We start from the raw sequence: 21017 nt of genomic DNA, 5'->3' as shown, positions 1-21017 counted from the left end.
CAAAGACCACAACCTTCAATATGGATTATGCCTCAGCTCACAACTGGATCAATAAGCAACATCACGATAAGTGGAGAAAACATTGAAGCTGTCAAGGATTTCATTTTAATTGAATCCATGATCAACACTCGTGGAAGCAGCAGTCAAGAAATCAATGGACACATTGCATTGGGCAAATCTGCTGCAAAAGACCTCTTCAAAGCATTAAAAAAAAAAAAAGATGTCACCTTGAAGACTGAGGTGCACCTGACCCAAGCTACATTGTTTTCAATAGCCTCCTATCCAAGCGAAAGCTGGACAATGAATAAGGAAGACCGAAGAAGAACTGATACCCTTGAATTATCGTAATGTTGAAGAATACTGAATATACCATGGACTGCCAAAAGAATGAACAAATCTGTCTTGGAAGAACTACAGCCAGGATGCTCCTTAGAAGCAAGGATGGGGAGTTTACGTCTCACATGCTTTGGACATGTTATTAGGAGGGATCAGTCCCTGGAGAAGGACGTCATGCTTGGTAAAGTACAGAGTCAGCGAAAAAGAGGAAGACCCTCAACCGGGTGGATTGACAGTGGCTGTAACAATGAGCTCAAGCATAACAATGACTGTGAGGATGGTGCAGGACCGGGTGGTATTTCATTCTGTTGTACATAGGGTCATTATGAGTTGGAACTGACTCGACAGCACCTAACAACAATTGAGAAGAGATTATGAGTATTAAAAGTAAAAGCAAGGAATCATGTTAGAAAGCTATTTCGGGAATCCAGGTAAGAGATGATGCTGTTCAGACAGGACAGTTGTAAGAGTCCAAGTCCAAGGTTTTTGGTCTGTACAACCAGATGGAGAAGACTTCAGATAGAGCAGGTTTGGAGAAGATCAGGATTTAAGCTTTAATTATGTTAAGTTTGAGATGTCTATTAGACATTCAGTTGGAAACGTCAATTCAGAAGTTTTAGTTATGAGTCTGGGGTTTGGGAGAGAGACTTGGGCTTGAGCTATAAATTTAGGAATTTTTACCATATATCAGTTGCCTTCGAGTCAATTCCAATTCATAGTGACCCTATAGGAGAGAGTAGCCCCATAGGGTTTCCAAGGAGTGGCTTGTAGATTTAAACTGTCAACCTTTTGGTTAGCAGCCAAGGTATTAACCACTGAGCCACCAGGGGTTCTGTTACCATAAAGATGTTGCTTTAAGCTACGGGGCTTGGTGAGTCCACCAATGAAGTTAATATAGATAAAAAAGAGAAGGAGACCAAACGTGGGGAACTTCAACATGAACAGGCCTTGGAAAAGAGGAAGAAGAACTAGCAAAGGAAACCAAGAAGAAGTGGCCATTGTAGTTTCCTTTAACCTTGCTATTCAAAATGTGGTTGGTAGACCAGTTGTATCAAATCCCTGGGGCGCTAGCATCTCAGACTTCACCTCAGATCTACTGTATCAGAATTGCCTTTCTGCAAAATTCCCTAGGTGGTTTGTTTGCATTTTACAGTCTGGGAAGCACTACCCTAGAAGATAAGAGAAGAAACTATATCAAGGAGAAAGGAATGATGGACTGCATCAAGCATGCTAATATGTCAACATTATGAAGGTCACGGGTGACCTTGAAAAGAGCACTTTCGTTGGGATAGTGGGGGTAGAAGTACGATTGGATTGGATTTAAGAGAAAATAAGGACAGGAATAGGAAATGGCCAGTATGAAAAACTCTTTTGAGGGATTTTGTTACTATGGGGAAAAAGAAGTAAGAAGCTGCTAATGGGGCAAGTGAGGTCGAGAGAATTTTTTTCTTTTTTAATGTTTTAAAATGGAAGAGAAAAGAGCATATTTGGATGAAAATGATCCAAGATCTACCTTTTAAGTAAATTGAGCCAAATAACAACACGTGTCTGACTCCAAACCCCAAGATACACCTCTTATTTTAGCAATCAATGAAAAGAAATTCAAATATGTTGATCTTTAAGGCTCTATTGAGAATTATTATGAAAGACAGCAGGTGGAGAGCTCAGATGACTCATCATGTATAGAGTAAGTTCCGTTAAGATTTTTATCAGTGGCTGAGAAGTTAAACCATGCCATGGGAACAACTGTGCTTCAAGAATACCGTTAGAAAGTTTGGTATAATGTTCATATACACCAAGATATACCTTTAAAACAATAAAATGTTTTAAACTCCCACACAATCAACATACATTAACCACCGCCGCTGCAGGGTCATTTCAAATGATCCATGTACAAAAACCATGGGTGCTGGCTATGGTTCTGTTTTGTCTCGGACAGGTTATAGCATTGAGTCAGATAATTCTTCGTCACTGCCCCAGTGTTCGCTTAGATATTTAAGACAGCATCTCTGGGAACATTTAACTATTGAGTCGTTTAGGTTGGCTTGAGATTTATGTCTTACAATATTGTCTGTCCTGTGGATTTTTAGTACTGTTGCTGCCACACACTACTTGTATGATTTTCTCCTTTTCCCACCCCTCCCCTCCCTGGTAACCATCAAAATACTTGTGTGATTTTTGAGCTAAGAAAACATTGGATCAGAGTTTCTTCATCTGAAAAATAAGAAGATTGTTGTTGTTGTTAGGTGTCATTGAGCTCATTTTCAGCTCACAGCAACCTCATGGGACAGAGTAGTACTGTCCCATATTCTGGTGGCATAGTGGTTGAAGTGCTACGGCTGCTAACCAAAGGGTCGGCAGTTTGAAACTGCCAGGCGCTCCTTGGAAACTCTAGGGGCAGTTCTACTCTGTCCTGTACGACCGCTATGAGTCGGAATCGACTCGACAGCACTGGGTTTTGGTTAATCTTTACAGGAGCGGATTGCCAGGCCTTTCTCCTGAAGAGTCTCTGGGTGACTTCAAATCACCAATCTTTCAGATAGCAGCTGAGCGCTTAACCGTTGCTCCACCAGGCCTCCTTATGTGTGTGGCTTCATATATAATGCCTGCATTTCCTTCCATTGTTAACATTTTAAAAATCAACTTAGATTTAATTTACATATAATACAACGCAAAGATTTTAAATATATAGCTCCATGCATTTTGATCATTGTATACACCTTTATAACCACCTCCTCAAACAAAATATAGAACATCTCCATCACCCTAGAAAATTCCCTCATGCCTTTTTGTAATCAATTCCCCAAGACGTGAGTGACAACCACCAATCAGATTTCCCTGACCATAGCTGAGCTTTGTCTGTTCTAGGACCTTATATAAAAGGAATCATATATATATACTTTTTTGCAGCTGGCTTTTCGCTCAGCATAACATTTTTGAGATTCATTTATGTTGTTTTATGTATCAGAAGCATGTTCCTTTTTATTGCTAGGTAGTATTTCCTTGTATGAAAATACTACAATTTTTTTGTTGAGTCCCCTGTTGATGAGTTGTTGAGTCATTTCCAGTTTTAAACTATTCTGACTAAAGATTCTATGAAATTCTTGTACAGGTCTCTTTGTGAACAATATTTTATTGATCTTGATCTTGGAAAATACAAAGAAGTGGAATTGCTGGTTATGAGGTAGCTGTGTGTTGAACTTTTATAAAAGACTGCCTCACAGTTTTCCAGTGTGGTTATACTCTCCCACCAGCAATGTATGAGCATTCAAGTTGCTGCAAATCCTCGTCAACACTTGGTATTGACAGTAGTTTAATTTTAGCCATTCTCATGGGTTGAAGTGGTTGTTCATAGACAGTGCTAAAAAATTTATTGCCCTTAGAAATTCTAAATTTTGTGATTTTTTGAAATTTGAAACAATGATGATAAAACTCCTATTTCTCTTTTTCTCTGGCTCTACAATGAAGGAAAAAATGTTTCTGCATGTGAAAGGAATGATTCAGCTGGGAAGATTTATGATGAGAAATCGGGGTGTCATGCTGACAACAACTTTTGTGGATGATATAAAATCTCTGCCAAGTAACTATGATAAGGGGGAATATTTCGCATTTTTGGAAACCTATGGAACTCACTACAGTAGCTCTGGGTCTCTAGGGGGACTCTATGAACTAATATATGTTTTGAATAAAGCATCCATGAAGGAAAAAGGTAAGCCTAGAAAAAGTGGCATTTTGGCCAATCATTTTTCCTTTCCCTAACTTCTTTCAATGGTTAAAAGCTTTAGAACAAAGAGTCCTGTTTTGTGTTCCTTTGAGAAAGGAATTCTCTTCCTACTCTCAGGTCCCCTACAACCCTATTTAACAGCAAATTGACTTCCATAATGAACAAACTGACTAGGTTTCGCACTGTTCAGCAGCATTACTAAGAAATGACTCCGAAGTATATTGTGGTTTGGTATCTGTTGTATGGTGATGCTACTTTTAGTGAAATACTATTTAAAAAAGAAAGAAGATACAAGAGGCTTAATTTATGTATTTCTTAATCCGTAGACTGGTTCAATTACATATCTGACAGTTATACTAGTCTTCCAAAATATTCTTCAGTACTGGAAAGGAAACATTATTCTAAATTTTCTTTTGGCGGTATATTAGCACTATAGGAGTCTGACCTGCTAAAGCAAGGGTAGAAAATTAGTATTAGCTCATGCGAGATTCTGAGAAGTGGTTGAATTGGGTCCATGTTGAGTAGGTTTCTGGCCACGTTTAAAGTCACAAGAAAGAAAGCCTTGGATGATCAGCAATGTCTGCCATGGGTATAGTATTGGCCTGTATGCTACATAATTACCATCCTTGCCTAAAGACTGCACCTAAGCCCTTTAAGAGTAAACTGGCTGCTAAGTGACTACATTAATCATTTTTAATGCTGCGTTTTGTAACTATGGCTAGTTATAATTAGTCTTTAAGGAGGTGATAGATACCAGCATATCTCCAGAGGATCAGGAGATGTTGGTGCACCCCATGACCAAATTATGAAGTCAATATACGGAAGTGCCTAAAGGCCAGACAACTCTGGGTTCAAATCGCAACTTGGCTAGTTACTAGCTGAGTACCATCAGTAAGTTGCTTAGCTGCTCTGCAATTCTGTGTCCTCATCAGTAAAATAAGATAATAATAATACCTACCTTATAAGATCAATGTGAGAATTAAATTAGTTAATCTATACCAAATATTTAGAATGATGCTGGGCATATAATGAGCATTCAATAAATATTAGACATTGTTGTCCTCCCTCTGGAGTCCCTGAGTGGCACAAAAGGCTAAGCGCTCAACTACTTATCAAAAGGTTGTTGGTACAAATCCACCCAGGGGCACCTTGGAAGAAAGGCCTGGTGATCTGCTTCCAAAAGGTCACAACTTGAAAAACCCTACAGACTGCAGTTCTACTCTGCACACGTGGAATCACCATGAGCAGGTATCAACTCGAGAGCAACCGGTTTGTTGTTTGGGTTTATATATAGTATTAGAAGGTAAAGAACTCTACTTTAACGATCATACTCTGAGCTCTATTCCTTTTAACCAAGTGGAAAATTTAGTATTTTCTTTGCCATTAAGTTGACAAGAAAATAAATTTAAAAGGAAGCCACTGAATTCTAATACAAGAAAAGGGAAGGGCAGACATGACCTTGCATTTAAGTTCAGTAATGATGTCTAGAATTCGAAGTAAGTAAGTTTCTTACAAAATAGCAAAATTGCAATTTATTTGAATATGATGTTGGTACATGTCATCTAATAATTTTCAAATAAATATATTAAACAGGTGTTGAACTAAAAGATATACAGAAATGCCTTGGGTTTGATCTGGATTTGTCCATAAACGTTGGAGCTGAATTCACGGGAAAAATTAAGAAAAATGATTGTTTAAAGAGGGGTGAGGGTAGAACTGGTAAGTATGGCCTAACTTTTTAGGTTAAAAAAAGAGGGTATAAATGAGCACTGCCATCTCATTATCAGCCCTCAGGATTGTCTATCCTTTTTTTTATTTATAAAACTAAAAGTCCTGAAAAACTTTTATCTGTATGGTGGTTTCCATAGCACTATAAGCACCAAGAAGCCCTGATAGTACAGTGGTTAAGAGCTCCACTGCTAACCAAAAGGTTGGCTGTTCAAATCTATAAGCCACTCCTTGGAAACCCTACAGGGCAGTTCTGCTCTGTCCTATAGGGTCAGTATTAGTCTGAATCAACTCAACAGCAATAGGTTTGGTTTGGTTTTTACACACACCAACAGTCTGTGGACATGCATTCATTAGTACACTACGTTGCAGACCACGCAGTATGCAAGTCTTGGGGGTACCATTCACACTGTAATCATTGCAGATTGTATATTTATCATCGCAGTGGTAGAAGGCAAATGATAGAAAACTATCCTGAGGAAAAGTCTCATTTTTTTTCTCTAATTTTTCTGAAGGTTCTGAATAGACTAGTAGCAGTGCTGTCCATCTACAAAGGAGAAGGCCAAAATCATCTCCCCAACCTAACCTCCCACCTGCCAGGCCATCCCTAATCCATCCTTGGCATTAAATCAGTGCATAACCTTTTCTTAAATACAAATAACTTTGATACAAATATTACTTTCAGTTGTTAATCCTTAGCAGATTTACAAACATGAGGTAGTGTTGTGGTTCTCAAATTTCACTCTAATCAGAAATACCTGAGGTAGTTTTTGAAAATACAAATACCTGAGATCCATCCTCAAAGAGTCAACTGATAGCAGGAAGGCATTTGTGGGGAGGCGGCAGAAGGCCGGGCATTGATATTTTTTAAAAAAACATACATACCGCTAACAAGTGGCCACATTTGGAAACCACTGACAAAATGAACAGAAAACTGAAGCTGCCATCAAATGTCATAATTTCTATGTTTGGCCATTACCTGTGCAAATTTGGGCTCGTCTCTCCCTCTCTCTGAGCCTCAGTTTCCTCATCCATAAAAATTGGGAAAGCTAGACAAAAATCACCCTGAAATTCCTTCCCAGTTCTAAAAATTCCCAACTCTAAAAGATTCACAAAAGTTTATTAAAAGTGGTTCAATCTGGAGAGGGGGATTGATGGAAGATGGGTAGAGATTTGGGGTGAAAAGAAATCTTACCTTTCGCTTTATTCTTTTTTGTGCTCTTTCTTTTATAATGTTATAGTATTTACAAATGTCTAACAAGCCTATGCAAAATATAATTATGAAAGTAAATCTGTAACAAAAAATGTATAGAGCAGCCAAAAGCCGTGTTTGTCCATACACACACGTGTATATGTGTTAGGCTTTGAATTATCAATGTATCTGGAGTGTCCATATCATTTTCAGCTTAAAAGTAATGACTGAATTCTTTAATTGCCTAGATATATATGGCCATCAAGCTCTGTTGTTGTTGTTAAAGATTTGGTGTGAAAAATTAAACAATGTTTATAATTAAAATTCAGTAAATACACTAGACTATACCATTTTTTTTTTTTTATACCATAGGGGCTCAATAAATGTTTATCAAACACGATCTTGATGGCTGACCACACGCTTATAAATTCTTCACTTGTATTTCCTTTTCTCAGTAAACATCACTAGTGATGACCTCATAGATGACGTCATTTCACTGATACGAGGAGGAACCAGAAAATACGCATTTGAACTGAAAGAAAAGCTTCTCAAAGGAGCCAAGACGGTTGATGTGACTGACTTTGTAAACTGGGCTGATTCCCTAAATGATGCTCCAGTGCTCATAAACCAAAAAGTAAGGAATGTTTATTTCTAAGTAACAAATTATGTCATTTTCTTATAAAACCTCCCAGTTAACAGTTAACTTCATCTGGAGGAGACGGTGGAGCATTCAAATACACTCCCTTCTCACCCCGGGAAAGCAGGGTGGCATAGAAAAAAGGGCGGAGTGTGGTGTCAGGCCAGCCCAGGCTAAGTTCCTGTCCCTCACTAGACTGTGACATTCTCGGACTTCTTCAACATCCGATTCTCAGGGTTCAGTATTTATACTGAGGAGTTAGTAAGGCCGCTCCTATAGAGCCTATAGCACGGAGTGACACAAAATCGGTACCCTGGAATTGTGAGTTCCCTTCCACCTGCCATTGGTTCTCCCCTCCCTTCACGTGCCATCATGCTACCTCTCCAGACACAGGGGAAACTTGTTTATTAAAGGTCTTTATGCAAAGGAGGGAGTTCCTGGGTGGTGCAAATCGTTATGCTCTCGAAAGTTTGGAGGTTCTAGTCTACACTGAGGCCCTCTGAAGAAGGGCCTGGAGATCTACTTCCAAAAGAGCACAGCTAATGAAAACCCTGTGGGATGCAGTTTTACTCTGAAACACATGGGGTTGCCATGAGTTGGAATCAGCCAGACAGCAACCGGTACATCTGGTATACAAAGGAAGTCCGTAAGGTCTCTAAAGGTAGTCCATGGGTCTCTGGAAAATAAGAACAAGGGGTGAGCAATTCACATGCTCAGGAAATTCCTTCCTTTTTGTATCTTGATGATAACACTCTTCAGCTTTAAATCCTTTGGCAATTCACAGGCTAGTGCTTAGTCTTAGGGGGAAAACTGCATTATAATTGTAAAGATACAAACGTCAATGTTGTCCAGCCTCGTCTGTCTCTCTCTCTCGACTGAAAAGGGTATATGTTTTTCTTTACTCCTTCTTTTGTTCCTGAAATAGAAAATTTTTTTTCCACATCCTTTTCTGTCTTTCAGTCTTTCCAGTATGTTTCCACAATATTCTTTCCCCAGGCTAAATTTACTCTGAGCTTCCTACTTCCATTTAACTAACTTGAGTTACAGACAAGTTGTCTTTTTTGATAGTACTAGTGAGTGTAGAATTTTGTTTCTTCATTCTATTTTGTCTTTCAAGAACAAGTAAAGTCTTCAGAACTCCCTTAGAACACAGAAACTTCAATCCATCCTTCCTTTATGTTATAGAAATACGGCTATTCATAGACATGCAAACATACTTATGAGACTTTAAATATTTTGTCCAAAATATAGGACAAAGGAAGAGGAAAAAGCTGGCCAAATTAGCATGTTTGTATATGAAATTAAAATCAGAAAATCCCCCTCCTCTTTTGTTAAATTTGAATCTTGTTTTAGATTCATTATCTTGAACTCAATGAAATAAATCTATGTAGGAATATCTTAACTAAGGAAACAATCAGTGATTTAGATGGATATTCACACGCAGAAAGATACCTAAATTAGCTTATCTTCTCATCTCTACATAGTAAGTTCAACTGTTCTGAACTGTACAGATGTTAGGTTGTTCTCTGAGGAGGTCTTGATAATAGTCCAGCATACATAAATATATATATATATATATATACATATATACATACATATTTTAATCTCAAGTAAATAAAGCATCTGCTGAAGATGTACTACACCTAGAACTATTCAAAAGGACCCCTGGTGGCTCAATGGTTAAGCACTTGGCTGCTAACTAAAAGGTCAGCAGTCTGAACTCATCAGTGACTCCAAGAGAGAAAACACCTGGCAATCTGCTCTCTTAAAGATTACAGCCTTGGAAACCCTATGAGGCACATCTACTCTCTCCTATAGGGTCACTATGAGTTGGAATACACTTGATGGCACACAACAACAACAATACAGAACTATTCAAAGACCACGGTCAACTCTATTGACATGTTCCTGCTGGCTGGGCGTAGGTCTGGATTAACCCATTTTTAAGGACATCTGTTTATTCCCCCAATTTTTAGATAAGTAGACATTCCATTTAAAATATCTGCATAGGTGTCTTTTTTTTCATTTGATATTATCTGATCTTTATTTGTAATTTTTTTTTTTTTTAATTCTGTTGTTGTTGTGGAAACCCTGGTGGCATAGTGGTTAAGTGCTACGGCTGCTAACCAAAGGGTCAGCAGTTCAAATCCGCCAGGCGCTCCTTGGAAACTCTATGGGGCAGTTCGACTCTGTCCTATAAGGTCACTATGAATCGGAATCAACTCGATGGCACTGGGTTTTTTTTGTGGATTGTTGTTGAGAATATACATAGCAAAATATATACCAATTCTACAGTTACCATTTAATGACATTGATGATATTCTTTGAGTTGTGCAACCATTCTCACCCTCCTTTTCTGAGTTTTTTCTCCTCCATTAATATAAATTCACTACTGCTAAGGTTCCTATCTAATCTTTCAAGTTACTGTTATCAATATGATCCCATACAGACAGTTCTTAAAAGAGCATAAGACTCAAAGCAGACATTTTTTACTAGTTAAGCTAAACTATTGTTTGGTTTTAAGAAGACTTCAGGTGATATTTTTGATTTATGGTTGATCCAGCCTCCACAGCTCCAGGAAGTCTAGAATCCATGAGAATTTGAAATTCTGTTCTGCATTCCCCTTTAGATCAGGATTCTTCTGCAGAATCTTTGATCGTAATGTTCAGGAATGGTAGCGGAGCACCATCCAGTTCTGCTCTTATGGCAAATGAGGTAGTTGTTCATGGAGGCAATTACCAACACATTACATATCCTTCTCCTATTCCTGACACTACTTCCTCCTCTGTTGCTCTAGGCAAACAGAGACCAATTGTTGTGCCTTGGGGAGCCCTGGCAGTACAGTGTTTAAGAGCTTGGCTGCTAACCAAAATGTTGGCAGTTCAAGTCCACCAGCTGCTCCTTGGAAACCTTATGGGACAGTTCCACTTTTTCCTATAGGGTTGCTATGAGTCAGAATCAACTCCACAGTAATCTGTTTGGTTTGATTTTTCTGGTTGTGCCTTGGATGGCAAGCTTTGCAAGCTTTTAAGGCCCCAGGCACTGCGCAACAAACTAGAAAGTAGAACAGATGCACTAAATATATTATTAGGCCAATTAACTGGGATGTCCCATGAAGCCATGACCCTAAACCTCCAAACCAAGGAACCAAATTCCATGAGGTTTTTGGTTGTGTATACACAGCCTCAGCAGCTACTCTTTTTGTTGTGGTTGTGGTAAATATATCTATTATACAACTTTTGCCAGTTCAGCTTTTTACTGGTGTACAACTTCTTGACAGCAATTACAATAATCAGCTGTATAATCCTACCTTTAATCAATACATTTCCATCCACCATTAACCCCCTTGTCCCCCTGCCTCCTGTCCCTGGTAACCACTAGGAAACTTAGTTCTCTATGCATTTACTTTTTCTTGTCTTTTTATATAAGTGATGTTATAGAATATTTGTCCTTTTGTGATTGACTTACTTCACAAGGTATAATGTCTTTCAGCTGTATCCATATTGCAGCAGGTATCAAGACTTCATTTCTTCTACTGGCTGAGCAGTATTCCATTGTATGTATGTACCACTTATCCATTCATCTGTTGATGGGCATCTAGGCTGTTTCCACCTTTTGTCTATTGTGAATAGTGCTGCAATGAACATTGGTGTATAAGATATATATCTTTCTTGATAAATCAGATGCTTGGACTTTTCAGGTCAATATTCTACCTAAGGAATTGACAGCTATAGTTAACCCACCATTGACCATTTTTAAAATTCATCTTCTTACAGAGAAAATTCAGAAGACAACAAAGACTGTGGTTTGTATTGACTTTGCATGGCTTTTAAATTCCTGAAGACACATGGGATATAGTTAAGTTTCACTTTGCAATAGAGCTCTAGTTATTTTGGTTTCATAAATCTAGTAGAAGTGGCCCTTTGATAAATTGGTAGCTATTTTTATTAGGTAATTATACAATCTATAATCGCTAAAAATCACTTCATGTCATTCTTTGGTAAGTTGAAGCATTCTATCTTTCATCCTTATCTCTTTGAACACTGTTAATACATTTAATCCAAATTATATTTTCTTCATGATCCTTCTATTCCTGTACCTTAGATAACCTGGCCTTGACTTTCCTTTGAATGGTAAAGCAACTTGAATTTCTTTCTGAAAAGCCAAAATAACTCCACCATCGCAGTTGACATGTTCAAGTACTGGGGATGATCTTAAATAATTGGCCTTCCTATTTATTATTTAAAGAATTGGTAGAACCTCTGCCTATCCATGCTGAAAAATTAACTGGTTTATATTTAGTCCTCTGTAGCAATTTAACTTAAATCAGTTATCTGAGTGTCTATGTTACAAATAATTTATCTTAGAGGAAACACCAGGGAATTATATTACTCTAAAGCTATAGCCATATGAATATGTTACTGAGATTTTCTAAGTAGAAGTCTTGTTTATACACAGACTTTCCATACTAAAGTAATGATGGCCACACTCTATTTAGTAGAACCCTGTAGCTTTGATGCTTCCGTTGTCTGTGTGCTTTTACAACCTCCAAACCACTTTTGAGACATTTTTTGACCCTGCCTAAGAGTTTTTCTCAACCCTTCTCCAGACTAGAGAGGTAGACTGGCTCTCTTTTTTCTATTTGTTTCTGTCATAGTCTTCAACTCTCATTAAAGTGTATTAATTTTGTTTCCAACTTGCCTGGATGTTAACACAAATGGTTCTACATTTTATCTCAACGGAATAGCTGCACATTTGTTTCATCTTAAAGCTACTGCTACAAACTAGTTATAAAAGTGTTAGATGAGAGAAATTACATTCATTAAATATTGCCTGAGAGATTTAAAAAAAAAAAAAAGATTCCTCAAAAGGCATAGCAACAGAGTTTGGTGTAGCTATAATCTAGCATATCGGCTTCCTGTAAAATATCTTTTTTATTCCAAATTATGTTTGGGGATTACAAGAAACAAAGTTTTGTAACCTACTGTTTTATTTACTAAAAAAAAAAGAGAGAGAGAGAAAGGGAGGGAGGGAAGGAGGGAGGCAAAGAGAGAGAGGGAGAAAGGGAAAGAGAGGAAGGAAGGAAGGAAAGAAGGGAGGGAGGGAGGGAGGGAGGGAGGGAGGGAGGGAAAGAATAAATGTATGGCCCCAGGACACCCTGCTAACTCAGAACTGAAGCCACTCCCGAAGTCCACCTTTTAGCCAAAGAGTAGACAAGCCTATAAAACAAACAATAGCACATGTGAGGAACACGTGTCTCAGTTCAGTCAAGTACAGGAAACCAAAGGAGCAACACCTGCCCAAAAGCAAAGACAGAAGGCAGGAAGGGACAAGAAAACTGGCTGAATGGACAGGGGGAACCCATGGTGGAAAGGGAAAGGGGGAGAGTGCTGACACAATGAGGGGATTGCAACCAATGTCACAAAACAATTTCTGCATAAATTTTTGAATAAGAAACTAATTTGCACTGTAAACTTTCACTTAAAGCACAATAAAATTAAAAAAGAAAAAAACAACCAGTTGCTGTTGAGTTAATTCAGACTCAGGGCGACCTCATGTATTTCAAAGTAGAACCACACTTTCAGAGTAGAACTGTGACCTTTCAGGAGTATATCTCCAGGCCTTTCTTCCAAGGCACATGTTCTACAATACAATGTTCACTTTATGAAAATTTATGGAAGATACTATAAACTCAGTTCCAAGAATAAATTGTTTCTCTTGAAAATCAGGTGAGTTTTTCCTGTATGCATGTCGTTATTAAATTCAGTCATTTTCCTCAATGCACTAGAAAATATAGTCAGATTTGAGATCCACTTTTCCAAATAAATGGGTCCTTATGGCATGAAATTTGTGCATTCATGCCTCTACATTTTCCATCCTCAGTTCTTTTTTTCCTTTTTCACTCAACCACTCTTATCCGTCTCTATGTCAAGCTGGAGCTCTGGTGGCGCAGCAGTTAAGAGTTCGGCTGCTAACCTAAAGCTCAGCAATTTAAATCCACCAGCCACTCCATGGAAACCCTCTAGGGCAGTTCTACTCGGTCCTGTAGGATTGCTATGAGTTGGATCAACTCTATGGCAATGAGTTTGGTTTTTTTGTTTGCTTGTTTGTTTGTTTTGGTTGTTTGTTAAGCTAGTGTACCTGAGTGGCGTAGACAATAAACATACTTGGCTGCCAGCCAAAAGGTTGGAGGTTGGAGTCCACCCATAGGTGCCTCTAAAGAAAGGTCTGCTGATCTACTTCCAAAAAATCAGCCATTTAAAACCCTGTGGAGATAGTTCTCCTGACTAAGACAGACTAGGAAGAAGGACCTGGAAGTATACTGCTGAAAAAAATGGCCAGTAAAAACCTTATGTAAAGCGGCAGAACATTTTCTGATGTAGTGCCAGGAGATGAGCCCCTCAGATTGGAAAGTACTTAAAATATTGGAGAAGGACTGTCTCCTCAAAGTAGAGTCGACCTTAATGAGGTGGATGGAGTAAAGCTTTTAGAACCTTCTTTTACTGATGTGACACAATTCAAAATAAGAAGAAGCAGCAGCAAACATCCATTAATAATCAGAATATGGAATGTACGAAGTATAAATCTAGGAAAAATGAAGTCATCAAAAATGAAATGAAACACTAAACATTGATGTGCTAGGCATTAGTGAGCTGAAATGGACTAGTATTAGTCATATTGAATCAGACAATCATATGGTCTACTATGCTAGAAACGACAAATTGAAGAGGAATGGCATCGAGTTCATTGTCAAAAAGAACATTCAAGATCTATCCTGAAGTACAACCCTGTCAGTGATAGGATAACATCCATAGGCCTACAAGGAAGACGAGTTAATACAACTATTATTCAAATTTGTGCACCAACTACTAGTGCCAAAGATATGGAAATTAAAGATTTTTACCAACTTCTGCAGTCTGAAATTGATCAAACATGCCATCAAGATGCATTGATAATTAGTGGTGACTGGAATGCTAAAGTTGGAAACCAAGAAGGATTAGCAGTTTGAAAATATGGCCTTGGTGATAGAAACAAGGCCAGAGATCATATGATAGGATTTTGCAAGACCAACAACTTCTTCATTGCAAATACCTTTTTCCAACAACAAAAATGTGGACTATGTACACGCGGACCTCACCAGCTAGAAAACACAGGAATCAAATCAACTACATCTGTGAAAAGAAACTAAGGAAAAGCTCAATATCATCAGTCAGAACAAGGCTGGGGCTGACTGTGGAACAGACCTTCAATTATTCATATGCAAGTTCAAATTGAATCTGAAGAAAATTAGAACAAGTTCACAAGAGCCAAAACACAACCTTGAGTATATCCCACATGAATTTGAAGACCATCTCAAAAATAGATTTGACCCATTGTACACTAAAGACCAAAGACCAGACAAGTTGTGGGATGACATCAAGGACATCATGTATGAAGAAAGCAAGAGGTCATTAAAAAGACAAGAAAGACCAAAATGAATGTCAGAAGAGACTCTGAAACTTGTTCTTGAACATACAGTAGCTAAAGTGAAAAGAAGTAATGATGAAGTAAAAAAGCTGAAGAGAAGATTTCAAAGGGTAGCTCGAGAAGTCAAAGTATTATAAAGAAATGAGCAAAGACTTGGAGTTAGAAAATCAAAAGGGAAGAACACACTCAGCATTTCTCAAGCTGAAAGAACAGAAGAAAAAATTCAAGCCTCGAATTGCAATTTTGAAAGATTCTATGGGCAAAATGGAGTCCTGGTGGTGCAGTGGTTAAGAGTTTGGCTGATAGCCAAAAGTTCAGCAGCTCAAATCCACCACCTACTCCTTGGAAACCCTATTGGGCAGTTCTACTCTGCCCTCTAGGGTCGCTATGAGTTGGAATCATCTCAACAGCAATGAGTTTTTTGTTATGGGCAAAATATTGAATGGTTCAGGAGGCATCAAAAACAGATGAAAGGAATACACAGAGTTACCGTACCGAAAAGAATTGGTCAATTTTCAACCATTTCAGAAGGTAGCATATGATCGAGAGCTGATAATATTTGTCATAGATTGAATTGTGTCCCCCCAAAATATCTGTCAAATTGGCTAGGTCAGGATTCCCAGTATCATATGATTGTCTACAATTTTGTCATCAGATGTGATATCCCTATATGTTGTAAATTGTGTCATTATGATGTAATGAGATGGATTAATGGCAGTTATATTGATGAGATCTATAAGATTAGAGAGTGTCTTAAGGCCATCTCTTTTGAGATATAAAAAAAAGAAGCTAGCAGAGAGACATGGGGACTTCATACCACCAAGAAAGCAGCACCAGGAGCAGAGCACGTCCTTTGGACCTGAGGTTCCTGTGCTGAGATACTCCCAGACTAAGGGAAGACAGATGACAAGGGTCTTCCTCCAGAGCTAACAGAGAGAGAAAGGCTTCCCCTGGAGCTGGCACCCTGAGTTCAGACTTCTAGCCTACTAGGCTGTGAAAGAACTTCTCTTTGTAAAAGCCATCCACTTGTGGTATTTCTGTTACAGCAATACTAGATGGCTAAAACAGTATTGAAGGAAGAAGTCCAAGCTACACTGAAGTATTGGCGAAAAACAAGGCTCCAGGAATTGACAGAATATCGATTGAGATGTTTCAACAAAGGGATGAAGTGCTGGAAGTGCTCATTTGTCTATGCCAAGAAATTTGGAAGACAGCTACTGGCCTACTGACTGGAAGGGATCCATATTTGTGCCCATTCCAAAGAAAAGTGATCCATTAGAATGCAAAAATTATCAAACAACATCATTAATATGATGTATAAGTAAAACTTTGCTGAAGACCATTCAAAAGTGGTTGCAGCAGTACATCAACAGGGAACTGCCAGAAATCCAAGCTGGATTCAAAGAGCATGTGGAGTGAGGGACATCATTGTTGATGTCAGATAGATCATGTTGAAAGCAGAGAATACCAGAAGGATGTTTACCTGTGTTTTATTGACTATGCAAAGGCATTGGACTGTGTGGATCATAACAAATTATGGATAATACTGCAAAGAATGGGAATACCAGAACACTTAATTGTGCTCATGAGGAACCTGTACTTAGACTAAGAGGCTGTCATTTGAACAGAGCAAGGGAATACTGCATGGTTTAAAATCAAGAAAGGTGTGGGTCAAGATTGTATCCTTTTACCACACTTATTCATTCTGTTTGCTAAACAAATAATTTGACAAACTGGACTATATGAAGAAGAATGTGGCATCAGGATTGGTGTAAGACTCATTAACAACTTGAGATACGCAGATGACACAGCTTGTTTGCTGAAAGGGAAGACCTGAGGCACTTACTGATGAAGATCAAAGAGCACAGCCTTCAGTATGGATTACACCTCAACATAAAGAAAACAAAAATCCTCACGATTGAACCAATAAGCAACATCAAGATAAATAGAGAAATGATTGAAGTTACCAAGAATTTCATTTTACTTGCATTCACAGTCAATGCCCATGGAAGCAGCAGTTAGGAAATCAAAGGATTGCAGTGGGCAAATCTTATGCAAAGACCTCTTTAAAGCGTTAAAAAGCAAACATGTCACTTTGAGGACTAAGGTGCAGCTGACCCAAGCCTGGATATTTTCAATCTCCTCTTATGCATTAAAAAGCTGGACAGTGAATAAGGAAGAATGAAGAAGTGATGCCTTTGAATTATGATGTTGGTGAAGAATATTGAATATACCATGGACTGCCAAAAGAACAAACAAATCTGTCTTCGGAGAAGTACAGCTAGAATGCTCCTTAGAAGCCAGGATGGTGAGAATATGTCTCACATACTTTGGTTATCAGGAGAGACCAGTCCCTGGAGAAGGACATCACACTTGGAAAAGTAGAGGGTCAGCAAAAAAGAGGAAGACCTTGATGAGATGGATTGACACAATGGCTGCAACAATGGGCTCAGACAAAACAATGATTGTGTGAATGGCACAGGACCGGACAGTGTTTCATTCTGTTGTACATAGGGTTAATATGAGTCAGGACTGACTTGACAACACCTAACGACAACATACTCAAGGTTGTATTTTTGTTCTGGAGGAGATATTTTAATTTTCTTCAGCTTCACCTTGAACTTGCATATGAGCAACTGATGGTCTGCACTTGACCTCTGGCCTTGTCCTAACAGATGATACTGAGTTTTTCTATCATCTCATTTCACAGATGTAGTCGATTTGATTCCTGTGTTTTCCACCCAGTGAGGTACACATGTATATAGTTGATGTTTATGTTGTTGAAAAAAGGTATTTGCAATGAAGAAGTCGTTGGTCTTGCAAAATTCTATCATGTGATCTCCAGCATTGTTTCTATCACCAAGGTCGTATTTTCAAACTACTGATCCTTCTTCTTCATCTCCATCTTTCACATTCCGATCACCAGTAATTATCAATGCATCTTGATTGCATGTTTGATCAATTTCAGACAAAAAATCTTCAATTTCCTCATCTTTGGCGTTAGTGGTTGATGCATAAATCTGAATAATAGTCATATCAACAGGTCTACCTTGTAGGCCTAGGGATATTATTCTATCACCAACAGGGTTGTACTTTGGGGATAGATCTTGAATGTTCTTTTTGACAGTGAACATGATGCCATTCTTCTTCAATATGTCATTCCTGTCATAGTAGACCATATAATTGTCTGATTCAAAATGGCTAATTCTAGTTCATTTCAGCTCACTTATGCCTATGCAAAACCGGTAAAGTGTATATATAGAGATTTCTATCAAGGAAATGGCTCATGTGGTAGTAGAGACTGGAAGGTCCCAAGTCCATGGGTCAGGAAAGAGGCTTCTCCTGATTCATGGAGCCACAGGAGCTGGTGAACTCAAGATTAGCAGGTCAGAGAGCAAGGCTCTTGCTCACAGACTGTGATGAGTGATGAATCCCAAGATCAACAGACAAGACAATAGGTAATCTGCTAACTCAAGTCCCAAGAGCTGGAGGTCAGATGAACAGGAGCCAGCTGCAGGATCTAACATGAACAAAAAGCCCCTGAGCCTTGCCAGAATGTCCACTGATCCTCGATGCAGGCCACACGCCCAAGGAAACTCCCTTTCAACTGACTGGCTATTCACAGCAGGTCCCATCATGGGGGTGATCATATATCATATCTCAACATAGAAGTGATCACAACATTATACAACACCAAAACACTGAGAATCATGGCCCAGTCAAGTTGATACACAATCTTAACCATCATAGATATCGATGGTTAAGATTTCTCTTTTTGACTTTAATGATTTCTGTTTTTTACCTTTATTATTTCCTTCCTTCTGTTTTGTGCCTAATTTTTTTTCCCTTCTGTCTCTAGTTTCTTAAACTGGAAGCTGTGGTTATTGATTTCAGAGATTTGTTTTTGTTGAATATAGGCATTTACTGCTATAAATTTTCCTTTAAGTACTTCTTTAACTGTGTTCCACATATTTTCATATGTGTGTCTCTTATCCCCTTGTTTATGTAAACATTAAAAAAAAACCCAAACCCATTACCATCAAGTCAATTCTGACTCATTGCAACCCTGTAGGACAGGGTATAACTGCCCCATAGGATTTCCAAAGCTTTAAACCATTACAGGAGCAAACTGCTGCATCTTTCTTCTGCAGAGCAGCTGGTGGGTTAGAACCACTAACCTTTAGGTTAACAGCCAAGTTCTCTAACCATTGTACCACCAGGATCCTATGTCTCAATTAATGGGCTCCAAATACTGGGTTCACCTCTTTGGATTTCCACCTTCTCCTACACTTTAGCCCAACAATTCTTTTTCACCTTGTCAGTTCTCTAGAACCTTCAAGAAGATTTCTAATTTTGGCTTTATTTGTTCAGCTTTTTTAACTGCATTCAGAGAAAGGGTTACTTTGCATTATTTAGTCCATCATTACCCTCCATCCTCCAAGCAGAAATTTCTCATAAATGCTTGCTTTTTGCCTGCAGGGGCATTCTGGACTTGGCCTTGCACACAAACCTTCTTCTAGGCAAGAGACAGCAATCATCTGGCTACCTTCTGGAAGAGGGGGCAGGGAAATGCAGTACGAAAAATTCACAAATAGTATGTCAATAAACTACTCTGCCAAAATTTTTAATCCCCCTATTGTTCAAAACACATATAATCTCAAATGGTCAACAAATACTCTAAATCATAGATGAGAAGGTCGGGAGCCTATGAGACTAGTTAGGCGGCAGTGGAACAACTAGAACGGAAATGGTGAGAATGCCGATGCAATGTGAAGAACGTAACCAATGTTACTGAACAATACGCGTAGAAATTGTTGAATAGAAAGCTGTTTTGCTGCGTACACTTCCACCTAAAATACAATAAAATATTATTTACAAAAATATGTATAACCTGTCCTTTCTAACACCTATCATAATTTCCATTTTAAATTTATTTCTGTGATTCTCTTGTTAATATCAGTCACCTTACCTCCATAATGTGATCTCTATAATGGCAGAGATTATGGCTGGCTTTGATCACTCGTATAGTCTTTTAAATTAATATCATATCCAGCAATAATAAGCATTCAATAAACCTTTACTGAGTCAATGAAGAAATCATTGAGGAAAGAATATCCTACAACTTCATTAATAGACAAAGACCTAAAATCAAACATTTTCTTTCTTGCAGCTGTCTCCTATATATAATCTGGTTCCAGTGAAAATAAAAGATGCACACCTAAAGAAACAAAATTTGGAACGCGCCATTGAAGACTATGTCAATGAATTCAGTGTAAGAAAATGCCACCCATGCCAAAATGGAGGTACTGTGATACTGTTGGATGGACAATGTTTGTGTACCTGCCCAATTTCATTTGAAGGACTTGCCTGTGAAAATAGGAAACATAAAATTCTTTAAGGTAAGAAAAATGTACTTGATATTATTAAGTAAAAAAAAAAAACAAAAAAAACTACACTTTGGGCTATATAATTTGAAAATCAGTTCTTGAAATAATTTTATTAAACTCCTAAATTATCCATGTAAACACAATAAAGAGTAAATAGTGAAAATGGACAAACCAGCCTTTATGCACTATTTAGCATGCAGTTTTAACATCTTCTATCTCTATATATTTAAACAGAACTATAAACAAATAATATTATATATTTTTATAAACAAATAATAAGTTGTGATGATTGTATTACTTGTAAATGATGAAAATGTTTACATAAAAAGTTAAAGAAATACAAACTGGGAGCTCCTAAAAATCAAACACCTATGCTCATCTAAAGACTTCACCAAAAGAGTAAAAAGACCACCTACAGACTGGGAAAGAATTTTCAGCTATGACATCTCCGACCAGCACCTGATCTCTAAAATCTACATGATTCTGTCAAAACTCAACCACAAAAAGACAAACAACCCAATCAAAAAGTGGGCAAAGGATATGAAC

At 38.1% G+C, this 21017-nt stretch overlaps 1 protein-coding gene across 1 annotated transcript in view; it reads left to right on the top strand.

The window, feature by feature from the left end:
- The window catches only part of C9 (complement C9), a gene marked incomplete at its 5' end in the record, with an annotated part of 51338 nt that extends 30558 nt beyond the window's left edge, over positions 1 to 20780 (top strand). Inside the window, 4 exons of the mRNA XM_023545636.2 lie at positions 3805 to 4045; positions 5654 to 5779; positions 7436 to 7614; positions 20255 to 20780. Coding sequence (XP_023401404.1) covers positions 3805 to 4045; positions 5654 to 5779; positions 7436 to 7614; positions 20255 to 20482 — 774 coding nt within the window. The remainder of the gene's footprint in view (positions 1 to 3804; positions 4046 to 5653; positions 5780 to 7435; positions 7615 to 20254) is intronic.
- Positions 20781 to 21017: the final 237 nt, after the last annotated feature.

The sequence above is a fragment of the Loxodonta africana genome, chromosome 2, assembly GCF_030014295.1.
Source record: "Loxodonta africana isolate mLoxAfr1 chromosome 2, mLoxAfr1.hap2, whole genome shotgun sequence".
NCBI lineage: Eukaryota > Metazoa > Chordata > Mammalia > Proboscidea > Elephantidae > Loxodonta > Loxodonta africana.
The sequence above is the reverse complement of the archived record's forward strand: the minus strand, read 5'-3'. Positions and strand labels throughout refer to the sequence as shown.